The sequence below is a fragment of the Gallus gallus genome, chromosome 1, assembly GCF_016699485.2.
Source record: "Gallus gallus isolate bGalGal1 chromosome 1, bGalGal1.mat.broiler.GRCg7b, whole genome shotgun sequence".
NCBI lineage: Eukaryota > Metazoa > Chordata > Aves > Galliformes > Phasianidae > Gallus > Gallus gallus.
Genome location: NC_052532.1, coordinates 128,433,578 through 128,455,572, shown reverse-complemented (window position 1 = coordinate 128,455,572; position 21,995 = coordinate 128,433,578). Strand labels below are relative to the sequence as shown.

General features: G+C 40.6%; 1 protein-coding gene across 1 annotated transcript; it reads right to left on the bottom strand.

Moving 5' to 3' along the window:
• Nucleotides 1-967: 967 nt before the first annotated feature.
• On the bottom strand, nt 968-21,230 carry MXRA5 (matrix remodeling associated 5). Its single transcript, XM_416853.8, has 7 exons — nt 20,695-21,230; nt 18,974-19,189; nt 15,209-15,338; nt 14,474-14,864; nt 7,277-12,265; nt 5,745-6,645; nt 968-4,322 (listed from the first exon to the last, which is right to left on the bottom strand). Exons 1-7 carry the CDS (start codon nt 20,889-20,891, stop codon nt 2,411-2,413), a joined length of 8,736 nt encoding a protein of 2,911 aa, XP_416853.6. The 5' UTR covers nt 20,892-21,230; the 3' UTR covers nt 968-2,410.
• Nucleotides 21,231-21,995: the final 765 nt, after the last annotated feature.

Sequence of the window (21,995 nt, the reverse complement as noted above, 5' to 3'; positions counted from 1 at the left end):
GTGAATTTTTAATTGATTTATTTAATGTGTCTTCATATAATTATGGAAATATAGGAAGAAATTGTGATTTACATTATTAGACCTATGACTGCCTTCATTTAATTAATATTTTAACATATGGAATGTCATCCAGACTTAGGCCTAAGAGCAGCAGAACATACAGCCAAACACTGCCTGAATATGAAACATGTTCATCTGATCTTTGTTAAGCTGTAGTGATATTTCTTTTGGAAGAGAATTGTGTTTTGTATGCCTCTCACTTATAATACTCTTTCATGAAAGGTTAAAGGTAAACATAATGGAAATTACAACACATAAAAAAATGTGACATTGAATTCTGAAGAAACTTTGCAAGCATTCAGGTCTTGACCTGAATAAAGAATTCTAAAGCCAAATCTTTTATTTCTTATGCCTCCAAAACTTCCACTGGCAGCAAATTCTGGATTCATGAATCACACATTATCAGATACTTCATTTCATCCCAACAGATGAAACATTTTATTTTAGATTTTTGTTTTTTGCATAATGGAATAATCTAGAAGTCATTCAGTATCCAAGAATATTTCTAAATTCATTTAAATGGTAAATGAAGATTAAAGAGAAAAATGAATAAAAGTGCCTGATTTTGATTGAATGTTGCCATGAGAACTTCAGTCCCTTTAAAATATATAACATTATCAAAAATGATATTACCATTTTACAAGAACTACTTTAAAATAAAGTTTTAAAATTAAGCAGAGTAACTAAAGACATACCTAATGTGTGACACGTTCAAGGAAACTGGCAAGATTAGAAAAGACCATGTCAATGATCTTGCTGAAGTTGTTGAACACTTGTCCATTTCTTCTTCATTAGCTCCATACCGAGCAGCAACTTCCTTGTGACATTTTTAGACATATTCTCCAACTTAAGTTGTGATTTGCTAATTTAGTGACCAAGGATTTAAATCATAGAAAAAAAAATAAGATATAATTAAGTGCTATTTATTTGAGTAACAGAGGTGCAACTTCAGTACATCATGCTACAAAACCCAACGTTTTACCCTGCACCGACTTACAAGTAAATCCTATTCAATATTTTTCTCATTTATGTGATAATTATTGTTTAAATTTTTAGAAAAGATAAATATTTAAATACATTACTACCATCATGTTGTAATCAACAACAACAAAAAAAGAAAGTTTTTTTTTTCCCTCATCGTTGCTTTAAAACATGAGCATAAATCTTACAATCAATCAGAAGTTGAGGACTTCAGGAATACCTCAAGAATCCGTATGTTCTAAACTTACTCAAAATTCTGAGTGGAAACGTGGGCATATTCAGCTACTTGTAGCAATTATTTCAACAGCAAAATATATAAATCTTATTAAAATTAATTACCCAAATAACCGTCCTTGATTGGAAGAAAAGTATTTAAGTATTTGTATGTAAATGTATTCTGAATTATATATAACAGAAACACTGTGTTTTCATAAGGAAATCATGTTTACAAAGAAAAAGAATATGTATAACAATATATGAATTCTGTTTTTCTGATTTAATTTTATATTCTCAGTGTCTGAAAGTCACTGTTTCCTCAAAAAATAAACAAAAACCAACAAATACAATTTTTGGAAAATATTTTTTATTATAAAATGTACAGTATATTGACCTTAACATTATAAAACACTGTAATGTATCAGAGTCTTGTAAAGACCAATAATTTATAAAATGAGACCAAATTCATTGTTACTCTTTCTAGTCTCATAGTCTGATTTAAAAATATATATAAAATATATAATGGATGATTTGACTGGAGCATCCATAGTAGCTGGAAAAGGTGTGTTCGTATGTTATGGTAATTAATGTCTGCATGTAATTTTATTAAAATAGATCACTCTTATTTGCTAAATTAGTCTTTGATTTTGAAGAGCTGATAGGAAAACGAAAAGTTAGTAATCATATTCTATAAGGCTAGATTATGTAAAAGCGCTGCAGGGGATAAAGAAAAGTATGTTTTTCCAAAATACTAAAGCACTTCTATCACTGCAGCTCATTTATTAACAGTTAATACTTCTTTGGTGCTTTTAAGGTGCTTGTTAAAACATGGGATAGCTTTGGACTATTGACAAAAACAGAGTACTTCAGGTCTCAAATGCTACTGGATAGTATGAAAAAACACATCACATTGTCTTAACAATTTAAAGACCTTTTCCACTGTGTTAATTTAGATACATCTACTGCCTCCTTCCATTGCAGGGAAGTACTATTATGTAGAGTACAAAAGCAATGCATTTTGCATGAAAACAGAAATAATTAATTTTTTTTTCTGCCATCAGCCTTCCTGGCTTTGTTGGAAACAGTACTTTCCTTGCACTCGCTTGGCAGTGACTGGAACTCTAGCACTCAGCCAAAGGCATTTGTTTTAGTGTTAGAATATGTGTATGTAAGTTGTTTTCGAATCACTGCCTAGTATATTTTTAGCAGTGCATTTATAGAAGCCTGCATCCCTTTGAGAAGACTGCTGGATGACTAATGACCCCTGAGGGTGGAGGAATTTGTTTCCATACAGACGGGATTGAGCTCCTGTTGTCAGATGAGATTTGTCTGGAAGCTCCCATGTTATTTCTGCTTTAGGAATCCCAATGGCCATACAGTTCAGTTTTACTGAATTTCCAGGCCTGGCATAGATGACAGGTGCTGGCTCACTAGTAATCCGGGGTGGATAGGCTATCACAATGACAGGCACGTTCATAATAGAAGTGCCGTAGTCACTGGACACCTTGCACAGGTATGTGCCCCTGTCAAAAACAGAAGCTTCACGCACTGTCAGTGAGCCATTCTCCAGGAGGGAGAAGCGACCCACAGCCTGGGGAGCATCCAGGACCATCCCATTGGGCAGTGTCCAGGAGATCTGCGCCCGCTGATTTGGCTGGGTGATGCAATGGAGCTGCAGAGTTTCTCCATTGATGATGCTCACCAGGTTGTTATACTGGTTGCTGATTTCTGGCCTGAGTCCTACCTTCAGGAAGACTACCCGTTCCACATAACCACCTGGGTTTCTGGCTGTACAGCGGTAGGTCCCAGCATCCCCTGTGGAAAGACCACTGATGTGTAAGATTCCATCCCGCTTATGGTAAAATCTGTGCAGACGGTTGCCACTCAGCACTTCTGTGCCATTGGGAAGGATCCAACTTGTGGTGGGCTCAGGGTACCCCTGAACTGAGCAGTTCAGATTGATGCTGTGCCCAGCAATGGCAGTTATCCTTTCGTTGACAGGGTCCCTGAAGGAAGGTTTCTCCAAATGGTCTGTGATGACGAGCTGCACAATCAATCTTGCTTCACCTCCTTCATTCCGTCCAATGCATACAAGCTGCACTGCATCTGTCTGCCTCACCCCTCTGATGTCCAAAGTACCATTGCGATGCACAGTGATCCTGTTTCCATAGTAGGGGGCTGGCAGGATTACTCCTTCTGGAAAAGCCCACAGGACCCGTGGAGATGGAATGCCTTCAGCTTTGCAGTCAATAAGTTTCCTGCTGTCCCTGCTGGCTGTCTCCCTTACAGAAGTTATTGCATTGAGATGCCCATTGATTCTGGGAGGTTGAACATTAACATGGATCCATACTACTTTCCGATCTTCTCCAGCACTGTTCCGCACTACACAAGTATAGTTACCACTGTCAGATCTTTGTGCCTTTTGGATGAGGAGGGTGCCATCCCTATATACCTGGTATTTTTCAGATAGAGTAGGAATGGGCCTGTTGGTTGGGGAAAGCCAAGTTACTTTGGGAGTAGGTTCTCCTTTGGCTTCACATGCTACTGTGACAACATCACCATAGGGTACATTAATAATGACATAGGTTTTGTTTCGGATAGTTGCAGGTTCAGCCACTACTTTGACCCTTACTTTCATCTCATCCTTCCCAATCTGGTTCTCAGCATAGCAGGTGTAGTCCCCTTCTTCTCTCAATCCAACGTCATTGAAATACAGGGTTCCATTATTGAAGACCACGTATCTCTTCGTCCGGCTGCCACTGTCATCTGACTGCATGAAGGTATTGATCATGCTGCCATCTGGCAGACCCCAGGAGATCTCAGGATTTGGTAGACCAGTAGCTACACAGTCAACTTTCAGGTCACCTCCATACTTGACCTTGTGGTTATTCTCATTCTTGTGTTCTATTTTTGCTGGTTTCATCATCACATTTACTTTCAGGACCACATAGTCATCCCCAATCTTATTGCGAGCCACACACAAATAATCTCCTGCATCTTTATCTGTAACTGAATGGACAACCAAAGTCCCATTGCTGAATACTTTGATCCTAGTCTCCAAGTTACTGTAAGGAAAGAAAAGAGGACATGAATTGCAAAATCACATTTTAGTAAGTAATTACTGAGTATAACCTGGGGAAAAACAATAACAGCAACCCAACAATATGGAAACACAGGAGCAAAGCTGTTGTTAAGACAATTAAGTGGTCTGAAATATCCAAGACAGTCACATGAAAAAGAAAATGGAAAAAAATAATTCCACTGACTCATAACCAAACAATTCTACCCTGCTTAGTGCAATGACTTTAATATTATTCCTTTATTTTGACTCCTCTGACCACACACACTGAATTCTCTAACATGTCATGTCTGAATGATATACTCCATACAAACCTATATGGAATGTAACTGTGGAGTCTGAGTCCTCAGTTAAAAACAAATCAAGATGAGCTACTTCCTCTGATCTTAGGTTCAACATTTTTAACCATCAGAAAATCTCAGAGAGGCAAAATGTTCAGAATCAGTAATGCAGAGTAGGTAACTTCTACAGTATTAATTTATTAATGATCTAAACTTCAAAACATGGCAAAAAAAAATTATATGTGCTAAAAGGCTATTATTACTTTCCAGTGTACTATGGAATTGGTGTATTGTGGCCAGAAATAATTTCCTCAGTAGATTCACACTTTTCTCCCCAATGTGAAGATGTGCTATATAAAACAAAGATGATAGGAGAGAAAAAACACAGTAATTCTGGATTCTGTATTATCTATAGATTACCCAAATACACTGTTTGCCCAATGAAAATATGCTGACTCTGTTCCACTATTAAGAAAGCTACTGGCAATTGCATTTAAATTTCAGTGTATTTCTTATATGCCTACAGTGCTCAAAGAGAATTTATAAAGTAGAAACTGCGTTTTCAGTGAAGTCTGAGGACAGTTTTGTTGTTTTGGAGAAGGAATATTTTACTTGATACAATGAACATTAGAGAAGGTATTTTAAGCATGGTAACATTTAATTAAGGTAACATTAATTTATCTAATGTTAAAATGTTCATGATTACTTAAGTCATTATCATTTCTTTGTCCTATCTTTACAATGTATAATGATAAACCCAAGTAAAAGTGAAATATAGTGATCCCAGTTTTTCTGGGGGAAGTATGCATCTATGCAACTCTAAGTATGCAATTACACACACTGAAACGAGACTTCTTGCCACTGGACTTCTTGCTACATTTACAGAGACAAACAGTGGAAAATTATCCTGAACACCTGAAGCTGACTTTTCAAGAGTACTGCTGGTGTCAGGAAAGTTATGCTAAATTACAGCTTGTCCATCTTTTGATATCATTTCAAATTCTTCCTTAATAGTTTTAGGTCTAATTCAAAACTCACAGAAGGCAAGAGTGAACCTTTGACAGATATGAGCTCTCTTTTTTTAGTTCCATTCTAATTTAGTTGCAACACCTGAAATAGTAGTTTACCTGTGCAGTGAATCAATCATCCTTTTGGAAGGTAACCTCCATAGTATCCGAGGCCATGGGTCACCAGAAGCACTACAGTCCAAATGCAGGATGCTGCCATACGTTACATCTGTCCTCTGAGGAGAGCTCCCAGTGATCTTAGCATTAGATGCTTGTTTCTTCACATGAAGTTGTATTATTCTCCTGGCAGCTCCCACCATGTTGGCAGCAATGCACTCATAGATCCCACTGTCCTTGGGGGAGACATTGCGAATATAAAGAGTTCCATTGGGAAAAACAAATAAATTCCCATTGACAAACTGGGAAGGTCGAATCTGTGTGCCATCAAAGAGCACCCAACGGATGCTGGGCGAAGGTGCTGCTTTGGCAGTGCAGTGGATATTAATGCTGCTACCAAGGGGCAAGGAAATATTCTCTTGTTTATCCTGCTGAATGATGGGAGGTAAGGCTGCAATGTGGAGCCTCACTGCGATGCTGTCAGCTCCTGCAGCATTGCTAGCTACACATTTGTACACTCCCCGGTCTGAAAATGTTGCTTGCTTGATAGATAAGGTTCGATTTTCATGAAGCATTATCCTGCTTTCTGTAGTAGTGACTGTCTGCAAAATCTTCCTATCTGGGAAAATCCATGAGATGTGTGGACTCGGAGTCCCACTAGCCTGACATTCCAGTGCTATGGTATCTCCAAAATAGACAGTGACATCTTGGTAGCGGGAAAGTAAAATTTTGGGCTGATGGGCTACAACTGTGAGCGCAAAAATCATTTTATCTATGCCATGCAGGTTCTGAGCTGTGCACAAATACTGTCCACGATCCTGAAGCTGAGCATTTCGGATAAGGAAGGTACCATTTTTCAAGACTTCAAACCTTTGTAACCTTGTGTGGGCTGTCATTAGTGCTCCTGAGAAAATGAGAGAAAAGAAAGGGAAAGGAAAAGGGTTGGTTTTTTAGACATGCGTCCCTGTACTAAAGAAGGCTTATGGAAGACAACAGAATTATTTAAAGCCAACTACATCTTCAGGTGGATCATATGACATCTTCTGACACTGTCCACAGTCTTCATTTCTAGTTCAAACCTAACCATACTAGATTGCATGTATGTGCAGTATGGGAACCTTTAAAGACTCTGTGCTTCATGTAAGTTCTTCAGAAAATCTCTCTTTTGCTTATGGAGATAATACACGCATCGTTATTTAAGGTAGCAAAGCTAACAAACCATTATGCACTAGCTTTCTCATAAGTTCAACTGCTGTGAATTATCCCTTGGTTGCTATTCCTCCTTCAAAAAATAAATTCACTAAATGCTAAAATGCTAGGTCTTTTATTTTACTACAAGAAGTACTGCTAACTTATTTCTATCTGTAGCTATTGCTTGCAATTAATGACATCTTATCTATACTGATAAAGACAAGATATTCATTTTTTTTTCATTGTTTCAGACTATTCCTGTAATTATGTTGCATTTCTATGTAAAATCTTAAATATTAGTACTGTTAGAACTATATAGAAGAAAACTTTTTCATCTGTCTTACCTGTAGAGACTTTCGTCCAAGTAATAAAAGGCTTTGGTTCCCCTACTGCATCACAAGGGATAAGAGCATCTGTTTCAGCAAGGATAGATATGCTCTGAGATCCTTTTGTGATAATTTTAGGCCTTTCTCCAGGTGTCCTGAAATTGCTTGAAGATTGAATTATAGATAAATTGTGTGATGTAATCCCTCCCACATAAGGCACAGATGGAACTTTTTGATGATACTGGGCATTTTTAAGAGGCTGAAAAGGCTGAACTGTAGTGGATATCTGGGGTCTTCTGCTCTGAGAGAAAAAGGCTGGAGGGGTTACCTTCAAAATCACTGCTGGCGGTGATATGGTGGTTGTGGTATGTGAAGGCACTGGAACAGCTGTAGCTTTCTGCACTGTAATCCGAGGAGGGGAGACTTGGGCAACCTTCTTCTCGTTCATGTCTTTTGGGACTGGTTGACCAGGGACCACAGGTTTAGGATGTATACCTAAGTGAGGTAAAATCCTTGTTCTGTTGAACAGGAATGGCACTCTGGAACTGGGATAATAGGGTATCTCTTGACTTGGTAGTCTCCCTGCTGTGCCTCTGTTATCTGGAACATAGTTACTACCAAAAAATCTTGAATTAATATTGTATCTATTCTGACCCTGATGACTAAACTTGCTTGTAGGGAACGTATTTGTTCTGTGAAATGGAGTAGCTTGTGTTGGGGTAGTTGTCTCTCTCTGAGAGGCAAAAGATTTTTTGTCCTGGATGGTATGTGCTGCATATGCTGTTATCTCTGGTTTGTTTGTATAGTGAAGAGGCTGATGTGTTATAAAATAACGAAATGAACCTTGTGTTACAACATACGGAGGCTTCACTGTGCCTCTTACTGGAACATGCTTTGGAGGCACAATTGGCAGTCTTTGATTTAGACTTGGTATCATTCCAGGGGGTGGACGGGGAAGGTTTGGATTTAGCAATAAACTGTTGTTTGATCTGCTACTGTACATCTCTTTGAACTGTTCCTCTTTAGACTGTATGCTAATCCTGTTTTGGCTAGAGAAGGGAGTAGGGGGTACATTCTGTCTTGAGCTCACCACCATTCTTTCACTTTCTGCTTCAACTTGTTTTACAGATGGCAACCTTTCTTGATTGAAGGCATTATCGCCTTTGGTAGTATAATGAATAGAATGATGTAAAGTGCTTGAAAGAGTAGGTGGTTTTGTAAACGGAATAAAGACGTGTGTAGTCTGAGGCTTTTCAGATGTCTGCAAAATGGGATCGTGATGAAATACATTTGATATTGTTTCCTTCTTATCCAAGGAAGATGTTTTTGCCCCAGTATGAGACACAATAGATATTTCTGTTTCTGGAGGTGGAAAACTTTGAGTTTCCATTGTGCTGAAGGAGGAAGACGAAGACATGATTTCTTGTTGCTGGGGTGGCTCTGTTACTGCTGGTGTTTTTAAAAATACTGTGGGTTTCCATAACCCCTCTGAATCTGAGACATCTTCAAGAACTTCCAGTGTGTCAGAAGGAATACTTAAATCTGTCACAGTAGGATACATTGGCTGGAATGTTCCAACAGTGGTTTCATTAGCCACAACATCTGACTCAAAAGTGATGGTTTCTTTTTGAGATTCTGGGTAACTGGATTTTGTAGATGATGTCAAGCTGCTCCAATACTCTGTGGTAGCTGGACTTGTTGGTTCGGCCTCACTATCTGGAGCTTTAGAATCTGCTTTAAGGCTCCTCTCTTCAGATACATTCTCTAATGAGTCAAATGTTTGCATTTTATTTTGCTCTGGAGTCAGAGGTGCACTTGACTCTTTTGTGGGAACTGTGTTATGAGCAACATATGATGACAAAACTGTGATGGGTTCAGTCACTGGAAGTACAAAGGTTTCAGGAGAAGCAGAGTGTGTCATATATTTTTTTTCAGGTTGAGAAGTAGTTGGGCTAAAGAAAGAAGTTGTGACCACCTCTTCAGTTTTGGTCATTTTCTCTAATACAACTGGATTGGTAACTAGTGAAGGAGTGATTTCTCTGTGGTCCTCTTCCTTAGCCTGTATTCTGACATTGCTTTTAAGATCAGGACTTTCAAGTACTGCAGAGAAAGCTTTGGTCACAGCTTCAACTTTAGATGTTCTTGGAATATTAGGCATCGCCTCTGTAGTTAGAACAACACGGGGGACAGGTTTTGTTCTTTGTCGGATTCTATTTGGTCTCAGTCTCCTTCTCCCATAAGGCCTTTTCCTAGCATGCTGAGTAACTAGTGAAGGTGCTGTCTTCCTATAGGGTGTTGATGTTGTGGCAGCAGTGGTCAATTTGCTGGTGGAAATAGCAGTTATCACCTCTGTTTTTTTGTGAGGAACATTCGTACTTGGTGAAATGAATGTGGGATCTGTTTTTGAAGCAGACAGGTTTCTCTGTTCTCTCTCCTGAAAGCTCTCTATGTAAGTGCTGGACATGCTTTCTTGAGTCACTGTACTCCTGTGGGTCTCTGATTCCTCCTTGCTCTGGACCTTGATGGATATAACAGCGTGAGATGTTGTACTTAAATCTGCTATTTTTGTCTGAGCAGTGGATACACCTCTGTGTTCATGTATGAAGTCACTGCTTTTTACTGTAACAGATGAAGAAATGGCAGTGGCACCTACAGAATCTGTTGGGATGATGTCACCCAGCTGAGAAGGTGCTAAAATTATATTGTCAACACTCATTTGATCCATTTCATTTAATCTCTCTTCTGTCTCCAAGACACTATGAAGATCTACAGTCTGAGATTCAGCTAGTACAGAAGCATCAAGTGGTAGCTCAGCAAAAGCAGAATTTTCCTCTGACTTAGAAGATACAGTTGCATCTACATGTTCCACTCTGAATGAACTACTCTGAATATTAAGATAGTTGGTCACTGTTTCTTCGGTCAAAGGTTCTTCAGTGACAGCATGAATATTTTCTTTGACTACAACTGAAGAATCAGCCCTGCCATTCTGATGCTGCTGGCCTTGGGGCTGCACAGTTGCAAGAATAGGACCCGATACAGGGATTTCTACAGAGTGTACACTTGCAGGTGTTTTTAAAGCTCTTTGGTCATAGAAGTGTTCAGTTTCTCGTCCTGTTATTGTGGACCAAGCTGAAAATGCTTTACTGCTGTGGGAAACAGTGACTGAGAATGGCTCATTTTCACTCAGTGTTGATGCATCTGCAGAAGAATCTACTACATCAGCTGTTGTCTCTGAATGCAGAGGGATGGCTACTGTATGAGGGACAGGAGTAGTTTTCTGCACATCTGGTGGCAATGTAGTTGCTAACAAAATGGCTGTAGCTACAGTTGTTCTAGGAAGGTTCTTCCCACGGACCTTTGCCAAAATGTCAGCCCAGTGCTGTGGATTAATCTGTTTGCTTGCCATATTAATTCTCCTGCGAGATTCAAACGCTCTCCGGCCTTCTGCAACATTGCTGTCTTGGGTTCTATCAGTACCTTTCCAAATTTTCATTTTTCTTCTGCCTTTCTTTCCCTTTTTAATTTGAGCTTCCAGCATCTGGTCACTTTTCTGTTTAAAGGGTATCTCCCTGTCCTTCAGGTGGTTCTTTCTTCGTGGGAATTCATCAGCCCCTCCTGTGCCTGATCCCTCTCCATCATCTATGACCCGTCCTCTTGTTTTTGATGAGCTTTTTGAGCGTGTGCGTTTTTTCAGTTTTATCCTTTTAAATGACCTGTCAGACACCATTTTATTTACTGTTACTCTTACAATAAACTGATCTGATCCCAGCTGATTGACAGCCACACATCTGTAATGGCCACTGTCACTGATGTGGCTTTTTGGAATAAGCAAAGTACCATTGTCCAACACATATCCTTTTGAAAAGTTTGACAAAACATTAAGTACCTGGCTGCTTGGAAGAATCCAGCTCAACTGTGCCTCTGGGCTGGCAATTGCACTACAAGGCAAAACTATAGGATCTCCAACATTTTTTTCAACTCTCACTATATCTGAGTCAGCTACCTGAATAGCAGGAGGCTGCACTAGAAGCCTGTAAGCCATAACATCTATATCATCTCTCACTTGGGCAATGCAGTGATACAAGCCAGCATCAGTGTAACTCACTGGTTTGATTACTAGTTGACCACTAGTGAGAATGGAAAATCTACTGTCCTTCTGATTAAAAGGTGCCTGTAGTTTAGTCCCATCTGGAAAGAGCCACTGAATGAAAGGACGCTCAGAGGCTTTCACGTTGCAGTTCAGCTGACACTCTGACCCTTCTACCACACTCTGTGCTTTCCTCGTGCTTTGATTTTGCTCTATCATTATCCAGCTTCTCTGCTGCCTGGTGTCTTTGGTATGAATTGCCTGAGAAAACACAGTAAAAAAAGATAGCACCACTTTTTTCCCTGTACTCTGGCGCCTGTTCAATTGGATATTTATAAGAGGTTGCATCACCCAGGAAGGCTCAGCCAGTATTTGAGCTTTTACACCTGTGTAATAAAGAGCATCATAGTCTGAGCCTTGCTTGTACCGATAGCTTATTTTAGGCTCCTTGCTGAGCATAAGTTCCCTTTCTAATTTGACAGGCACTTCACTATAATAAGCAATCAGCTTCCACAGTTTTTCATAGTTCTCTCGATTCATTGGGCATTCAAAATCCAGTGATATTGTAGCATTTATATCAATCTCCTGAGTCTGGATTTGATTCCACTGAATCTTGGTAGAGCCTGTTGGTTTCTTGATTTCACAGTTCAAATGGACTACATTGCCATGCTCATCAGTCATATTCAGTGTAATGTTCCACGGAGAAGACTGAAACACTTCGAGAGGGAGTTCATAACTCTCACCATCTTCTTCATCTTGAGTGCTGCTATTGTGCCTCAGTGAGGACTGAATGATGGGTTTCCTACAGGAAATATCTTTCAAGTTTTGGATATCTTCTTTTTGCAGCTGTTTTGGGCTGTGGCACCTCGGACAGAGCTGCCCTCCTTCATAGGCTTTGTCCTTTTTACATTTTAGAACACCTGTAAGCAAAGAAAAAACTAAAAAAGTAAAACAACATACGGGTAAGCTGTAGAATTGTGTCCCAGAGTTAGAGAATTTCCAAGATTGTTAAATGTCATGAGAAGCATGGTATGCAACATATCACGTGGTATATGGAAGCCAATGTTTTTTTTTAAATGCTGCCTCTTTGTTTTCACAGTTGAATGGGCCTGATTCTCCCACTCACAAATTCTTCTGACTTTAATGACAGGTTACTCTGTCATTCTGGAAATCAGATTTGTTCCTTCGGGATCAAATGACTGGAAATTGAGGTGTCCAGAGCAACATTTTAGAAGTCTGTAAATATTAATGCTGTGTAAAAAAGCCATAATGTGTACAACAACAACCCGCTCATCTACCTTTTGGACCTCAATTGAAGAAGACTGGGTCATCTCACCTTCCAAAAAATACAGCATTTGCCTGAGAAATGCTTAATTTTCTCATTAAAAAAATATCCAGGAGGTTTTTAACAGTAGTACTCACAATACACAAAAAAACCTGCTGTAGCTACTAAAATTCACTGCAAGTTCCTGCACTTGCACTGTATTTGACAGCAGCAAAAAAATGAAAATGTCCCCCTTCCCTGATCTCTGAAATAACTGCAAACTCTGTAATGACAAAATAAAGATTAAACAGAGGAGTATTAAAATTGGAAATGACAGCCTTGAGTCCTTCTAGCAGTGCCAGAAAGACTCTTGTCTGGAAAACAACAGTAATGTATTCATGTTTAACTTTACTACAGTTTCAAATGTTGCCTTACATAACTAATTTGGACACATGCTGCATTCCAGTTTTTCTAGGAATAAGTGTCATGTTGATCACTTCTGAGGAACGAAGGACGAATGAATGAGTTATAAGGCAAAATTCTAGAAGAAGGTGAAAAGAACATCAAAAGTGTTATTACTTTTTTTTTTAACAGAAAAACATATGCTTTGCTAGTCTGAAAAATCAGGTTTTTTGAGAAGTTCTTACAAATATAATAATTAAGTGAACCAGTCTATCACATGAACATTTGTATATGTTTCAAAGACAAAGGAAGTATACTTCATGACAGAACTAGCACACAATCATCAGCAGTTGCTACACTGGTCTGACATACTTTGAAGTCATCACTGAAACAGCACTGATGTTTCCTTGTCAGAATTCCCACAGGAGTTAGTGCTACAGTTGTATAAAAATACAAAAACTGTCACCCATGAAAATGGCAAGGAATAATTATCTTCTCTTTCCTCAAATCACTGTTGGTTTATTGTAGAAAAAAAATCTACTTGAATAAAAATGGTAGCAAGTCACCACTGTGCAGGGAATGGAAGATCATCTAATATTTCATCATTATTACTCAGAGTGCATCTTAAGTACACTTAATATACCCACTTATTTGGTCAGGGAGAATATATAAGAACATTATTACATAAATACAGTAACAGTCAGATGCCTAAAGTATGGCTCCATCAGTGACACACTATATATTAAAGTATCATACACTCCTAAAAGTAAAGCTGAGTACTACTAATACTATCAATACAACTATTCCTAAAGGTGCAGCTAAGTGTAAAATTGCAATGAACTACATATTCTAACAAGACAAGACCATCATCACCAAATGCTCCAAATGGTTATGTAAATCACTCCAGAACTCTTCTGAAATTTCTTCAGTTGCAATTAAATGATGATTCCCTCTTTAACAGCTGTGGTGTAACACTAGTCACTCAGGCCTACTATATAGTAAGCACTTAGTAACCTGAGATGGGGCACTTAGGAACTCAAAGAAGCCCACATTTATAAAACTGTTTTGTTTGTTTGTTTGTTTGTTTTGCTTCTAGTATTTTGCTTCTGCATATGTCTAGAACTGTTCCAGTCTGATACTTTTCTCACGTCTAAGCCTAAACGGTGGCAGACATTCCTCTGAAAAACTAGCAGGATTGTAGGTATAAACTGCCTCCCTCAGAAAAGTAAGTTGTGGTCTATGAAGAAATGCCAACAAATAACAGCATTAAATTTAATAGCTCCAAGTTAAAAGTCTCACAGAGGAATCTGGAAACTTGATTTCCACACTCCTTTCTTTGCCCAGCAACATAGTGCACGCAGACATCATGTAAGTAATGCTACCCAGGAAATAACAAAACTATTCATATGCAAAACTTTTTTAATATTATGACTTGAAAATGTATTTCTAATCTTGTTCTTACCTCCAGAATTTTCATTCCAATCAAGAAGCCACTGTAAGCTGCAGTCACAGGCCCACGGATTCCCATGAAGGTAAAGATTCTCCAGCAGTGGCATACCTTGAAACATCCCTGCAGGCAACATGCTAATAGCATTTTCAGATAGGTAGAGATGTCTTACTGTTGACAGTTTAAAGTAATTAAGGACCGTAAATGTTGAAAAGGTGTGTGGATGAAGCTGCTGGAGTAAATTTCCTTCCAAGTGGACCAATCTCAGAGAAGTTAATCCATTAAAAGCATTTGGATGAATAAACTCAATTCTGTTGTGGTCCACATGCAACCTCATTAAACTTGAAAGTCCATGGAGGGTTTGGCCAGTTATAACTTTCAATTTATTGTAACTAATTTTGAAAACCTTACCAAAAAGAAAAAAAAAAAAAAAAGAAAAAAAAAAGAAAAAAAAAAGATTAGTTTTGTTTTTTATCTAAATCCAAACAAGCATTCCAAAGTTTTCCTCACATATTCAAATATCCTTTGCACCACTAAAAAATGATTTGCTGGTCAAAAGCTGGGAAATAAACTGAACATTATGTGGTATTAACAAGCATGACACAGGCAAAGTTAACAGAATTCCAATATTTTAGGGAGGGGGGAATGTTACCTTTATTCTAAGAAAGGCACTAAAGAAAAAACTTATTTTTGTCCTCAGTTATTCATAGAAGCTGAAATTTAGGAAATCTAGGAAGACCTGAGCATTACCTGTAGAGACACGAGATCTTTCAGAGCACCATTAGGTATATTCTGAATGTCATTTCCATGTATCATAAGCAATTCCAGTTTAGTGAGTCCTGCAAAGGAGTTTTCATATATAGACTGTATACTGTTAAACCTGGAAAAAAAATCACAATGTAGTTACATTTTACACAGATGACCTTTTAAGATCCCTTCCAACTGGAATGATTCTGTGATCATGGACTGCAAATGTAAAATTAGTATAACCTAACTTTCAGCAAAAATTGGATGGGTCTTAGCACATTGTCAAAGGGCCAGAAGTAACTGAAACATTTTTATGAGGCCAAGTGTACTTAGCTCATGTTTACATTAAGATTTCTTTCAAATCAATTCATGGTACTTCAGTCTTAATTTAAAACTAGGAGTAACAAATAGGCGTTTAAGTTCTAATAGTTGTCAGTGTGTTTTTCCATGCAGTTCAGTTTATGGAATGTTAATAAATTAATGGCCTGTATCCAATCCATGATGCTATGGAGCCTGGCAAACTGGGCTGCAGTGTTGCCAAAACAGCATCTAACAATAAATGAATTAAGAATTGGAAAGAGTACATTAAAAATGGATATCTCACAAACAGCAAGAGAAGCAGGAAGTCACATCGTGCTTAATTGCTGCAACAAGTAACTGACTGCATCAATTAATTACATAAGATCTAGGAACTGAGCCTCCAATCATATAAATTGAGCCCAGGAACCTTTTTTTGAGAAGTAGTACTGAAAAACTACTTTTTGAAAACTATTTGATTTCACTTTGCACTAACAAGTCAGATTTTATTTGCCAACATGTAAGTCTTTAAGTTTGGCTGCCTAGTTCTGCATTCAGGTTTTCCACATGTAGACACAAAATCAGACATACATGCTAATCTGGGCATGAAGGCTCCAAACTAAGCATCCAACTTTAAAGATCTTTTCCTATTTTTAATACTTTCTTTCTAGGCATGAAGGGAAGAGATGCAGAGAGATGTAAATACTTTGAGAAGGGAATACTTTTAGATCATCTTATCTATCTGAAGATTCTGAATTTACAAAAAAAAAAATCATATTAATACTTCAGTATTTTTAGTCCTACTACAGACTACTTAGACTTATACTGCAGCCATCCTATTAAAATTCCTTTATTTTAAATCAGACCTTCTGGAATGGGGAAAAAAAAAAAAAAAAAAAAAGGCCAACTAAAGCCAACCTTTTTTAAACATTACAAATTAAATTTTCCTAAACTATTTCTACTTAGGAAATGAATCATTTTTATATCCCAAACACATAACACCTTAAAATGGAAATATTCTAAAATCTCCTCTCAAAAATGAAAGAAATGCAACAGGTAGGTAAAACTGCTTCAGAAAATGTCATTTGTACCAACGAAAATACAAAAAATTGGAAAGGACTTCTACACTAGCAGCATCAAATAATGCATTTTTACTAAAAACAAACAAACAGAATAAAACTTCCAAAATGCCTACACAATTTAGAAGCTTAAAAAAGGTTATCAAGATTTTCAAAACCAATTTAGAGATAGAATTTCCTGTAGAATGTTGATATATAGGAGTTAGGGGACTGAATATGCATAGTTTTCAATGTGGGAGAAGGAGAGGGAGGGCAGCTTGATGCACTCTACAGTAAAAGGATTTATAAAGAAATGTAACATTAGGTAGGCTTCAAAGAAGAGTAATGAGTCAGAGAAACAACGACACAGATTACTGATCAGGCTCCATAATACTTTCATTTCAAAGTCAAAGAGGCATATAGGGCTACTTGGAGACATACACTCTGGCATATAGATCATGGCCACTCTCCATTGCAGCTTCTTTGGCAAGCACCTTTTAATGAATCTGCTTCAATGATTCTCTTTAGAATCATGTGTTAAGTTCATCAAGTTAAGACTAAATTAGTAGTCCTTGTGTATGAAATTTTATTTTCTCAGAGGGGACCATAAATAAATAGGCTGAGAGCAGATGGTCTGTAAAAAAAAAAAAAAAAAAAAAAAAAAAGGAAAGAGAAAGAGAAAGAGAAAACACTCTTCACATCACAAAACGTTATAAGATTGACCCAATTGGACACTCATCCTGTACTGCAGAAATTAGACAGTTATGATTCATTCCAATACTAATTCCAATGATTTGACTCTGGGATGACTGAAAAATTGAATAAAAACAGATTTCCGCAAGACAGATTTACTGAGTACCTGGGAATATGAGAATAAAATTCAAATTTAGATGAATAAATTACTGGTGGATAGACATTTTAATTACAGAGGAAAAAAATGAATCAAAATCCTTACTATCACTCAGCATGATCAGACACAGGCTACAGGCCTTGGGATGGGGGAAGGAGTTCATACTAGCCAGTGAGGCAGTTCTGATATCAAGCAGAAGAAGACTATGACTTTTTACCACGTTATGTCAGGCAATGGCACTACACAGCACTTTTGGGATATACAGCCTGTCAGCAGCCACAGAATCATAGAATTGCTTAGGTTCGAAGGGACCTTGAAGACCATCTGGTTACAATCTCCTGCCATGGGCAGGGCTGCCATGTACCAGATCAGGCTGCCCAGAGACCCACACAGTCTGGCCTTGGGCACCTCCAGGTATGCAACACTGAGAACTCTTCTGGGCAATGTATTTCATTGCCTTGCCACTCTGTGAATAAAGAATTTCCTCTTAACATCTGAACTAAATCTCCCCTTTTTTATTTAAAGCCATTCCTTCTTGTCCTAACACTGTTAGACTTTTAACAAAGTCAGTCTCCAGCCTGCTTATAAGCTCCCTTCAAACACTGGAAGGCTGCAATGAGGTCTCCTCTGAGCCTTCTCCCAGGCTGAACAAGTCCAGCTACTTCAGCTTTTCTTCAAAGGAAAGATGCTCCTGCCCTTTGATAAATCCTTGTGGCTCTCCTTCAGACCCATTTGAACAGCTCTACATCTTTCTTATGTTGGGAGCCCCAGGACTGGACACAGTACTTCAGATGGGGCCTCATGAGGGCAGAGGAAAGGGGAACAATCATCTCCCTCTCTCTGCTGGCTCTTTCTCTTGATGCAGCCTAGGATACTGAGCTTTCAGCCTTTCAGGCTGCAAGTGCACACTGCTGGCTTGTGTGCATCTTTTCAACCCTGTCTTCTTATCTTGTAGTCTGATAGATAGATGTGAGTTGGCAGTACTCAGAGAAAGGTGAGTTGGAGCCTGATTTCTCTCTCCCCAAAGCACTGATGTCTGCTTATATCACAGTTAATTTCCTTGGGAAAAACAAACAAACAAACAACTCCAAATGCTTGAATAACTTGTCTTTACTGTATTGCTTTAAGATATGCTATCTCATTGTGGTCCAAAATGCTACCTAGTTAAAGAATTTCACTTCTGCTACATTTTTGTGTATCAAGCATAACAGCCAACATTTAGTGGATATTCCATAGTAGATTTAATCAATGCAGTTTTCAAACACTGTAAGATGCATGTACTATTTGTCAGTAAGAAGTGACAACATAAGAACTGACAGTACCATAAAAATACTTATGAAAAAAAAAAAAAAAAGGAACTTTTCTTTGAATCATGGAACCTATACTAAAATTCCCTTCATGCCAGTAATTGCAGTGTTTGAAATATACTGTCTGGGAGTAACAACAGTCTGCAATTCTACTTAAAAGTGCACACAAATATCCCGGAATGCCGCACGTGTGCAAAGCATTCCAGGATTCCACACCAAGAACATAAAACTGTTTGCTATAAACTGCAATACAAACCCAAAATTGATTCTTTCCACATGTTTAGAAATCCTTGCCGGTACGGCTGCTAAGGATCGAAACGTGCAGTGGACTTCGGTGGGGACGTAGCAGGCACAAGGGTGGGGGCAGGCCAGGGCGCCCGGCGGGAGCCCCAGAGCCAGGATCAGCACCACGGAGAGTGCCCCCACGGCGGACCTCTCCCGCATCTCGTAGGCTCGCCTTGCCTCGCTCCTCCTGGGTTGTCCAGTGACACAAACAACGGGGAGGGTAGAGGGGAAAAGAGAAGAAACGATGATTTTTTAATCCCTTGAAAACGCTTACTATACTTTTGTGATGCTCTGCAGCCTCCCAGAAAGTCTGTAGGCAATTAAGATAAAGTTCAATTGGAAAGAGTTTTTATTTCATCCAGGTCTCTTGCTACTTCAAAGTCAACTTTTTTTCCCGTAACACATTTCAGTACCTATTCTAATAAAATTGTTCTGTCTTCTTATAGTAATAAATTATGTGGGCTTGCTCTACACACCAAGGCTAGTGTTCATCTCATCTGAAAATGAGAATTTCAAAGGAAGTATCTAATTCAAGCAAGTTGCCATGGCTCCCTCTACAGTCGATGAAAGAAAGAGAAGTCATTTACATCACAAGGTAATACTAGGTATTTATCCCATCAGAAAACTGCCTAAAATGGTACAAAACAACCTCCCGAGGTCCCTAACTCGCTAACTAGATTTAGATTTAGAAATATAAGCACAGCTGTCAGAGGAAGCGCAAACAAGAAAGTCTGTATCCATAACAGTGCTGCATCCATCAGCACTGAGGTTCAAATTCTCAGAGCAGCGCAGGTGAAGCCCAACGGCTAGGCTAATGGAGAGGCATTTGAAGAGGCACAATATGCCAGAAGTGGCAAATAAATGCAACTGTTGATGAGCACCTTGAACACTGCCCACATCTGAAAATCAAATAATTTGTACAGATGTCTCATTACAGATGAAGCCGCCTAGCTTTGAAGAAAGTTTGCCTCCCTGTTCTTATCTCCACCATCAAAAGACTTTGAGCTGTTCAGATTAAAGCCATACAAAGAGGCAAACTACTATTAGCCTCAGAAATTTAGCATTCTTGCTCTTGTATAACAGTGTGACAAAAAGGGAAAGACAGATCTGCTGGAGATTATTAGTTCCATTAGTCACCGCTTTTAGTATAAAAGTAAGCTTTTCTCAGATCTGCCAGCTAGCGAGAGATTTTTTTTCATCATTTTTTTGCATCATGTGCAAACCATTAAGTTCAAAGGAGCAGCTCATCGAGATGAAGACGTTTTTCAAATATCTGTGGTCAAGTTAATGAGACACTTACCATTCTTTGCAAAAAAGAAAAAAAAAATCAGCTTATAATTTGCTCTGAGACTATTCAGGTGCCGTTTTCCTTAATTCTCTCTTCAGCGAAAACTCCCTTTCAAAAGCATCCCACCCACTTCTGGGAGGGGGCACCTCGCAGAACTGCCCGAGCGGCTCTACGCGGGGACCCAACGCCGCGCGTCAGCCCTCAGCAGAACCCCGCGGGTCCGGGCGCGGCCGCACCGCCTCTTTCCGCCGCCTGGGGGCGCCCCGCGCGCCGCCATCGACGCCTACACCTCGGGCCCGTCACCGCGGGCAGATGCTTCCCATTAGGGAAGAATTTCCCCGCCGGGCTCGGCCCGCAGGGCGCCGCGCCGCCGCCCCCCGCTCGCCGCAGCCCGGGCTCCTTACCTGCGGGCCAGCGCGGCGCTTTCAGCGGGCGCCGCCCGCCGCTCCCATGCCCCCGGGGCGCTGCGGACGGGCGGCGGCGCGGAGCGGAGCGGCGGGCCGGCACTTAGCGGGCTGCCCGCGAGCCCTTCGGCAGCGGCTCGCCGTGGCACATCGCAGCCCGCGGCGGCACGCCTCGACGCCGCCTTAGGGCTCGTCATCGCCCGTCATTTTGCAGTAGCCGCCGCCGTTCCTGGGGTCCCCCGATGAGCATAAGCCGGGCGAGGCGGCGCTGGGGAATAGTGCCGCTGCTCCCTCCTTTGCCGTGCCGCAAGTCGCCCGTCCCCCGCGAGGCGCGTGGTTCTCAGCGCCGACGGGAGCCGAGCCCGTCCCTCCGGGGGAGAGTGACGGCGGCTCCCCGCCGCTGTCCTGGCGGCCCGGGCGCGCAGCTCCCGCGGCGGCAGACTCCCTCCGCCCGCGGCCGCATGGGGACGAGGGGCGCGGGGTGCCCGGCGCCGCGCTCCGTCACTCCGGCTGCCTCCTCGCGCCGGGCGCTGTGCAGGGCAGGGCGCGGCGGAGCGGCTCCTCTTGCGGGGTGGGCGGCCCCTCGGTGGGGGAGTGCGGGCGGGACCGCGCCGGGGGGCGGGGGGCGGAGGGGCAGCCAGAGCCGCGGGGGGGGCGCGGGAGCTGCGGAGAAGGGGGAGCGCCTCGGCCGGGGTGGGAGATGGAGCTCGAGGAGGTTTGCGGTATGGAGTGGGGGGCGGGGGGCTCGGAGCGCCCGTACAAGCAAGCACATATGTTGACTAAGTTTGCCAAGCTCCCTGTCCCGTACGTGATTCTGAAACAGGACGTGCCAGGCTGGACTTCTTGTTCCTCTCGTGGTATACAAGCAGCCCCCCACCGTCGTCTTCACGGTGCTCTGTCGCAACACTGCCGCCGAGACCTGCAGTCGGTCTGTATGGGAGAATTTCACCTCCTACGTCGTGCTTGAGGAAAGACACAGTTACATGTGGGCAAACAGAAAAATCTCAAAACTGGAATGGGGAGGCAATGAGAGTAGCGCAGGAAAAGGCAGCACCACTAACAAAATGAACCAAATGAACAAAGTGAATGTAGGTGCAGTTGTAAAGTGCTTTTTACCTGTAAAATCCACCAGAGAAGTGGACTTTGGTTTTGCCAGGGAAAAAATACAATCACTAAATCATGGACTCTTATTTTCATGAACTCCACTGGCAACCCTGCTCATGGCAGAGGGCTGGAGCTCAATGAGCTTTAAGATCCCTTCCAACCTAAGCCATGCCATGACTCTATGATTCTAAGATTTT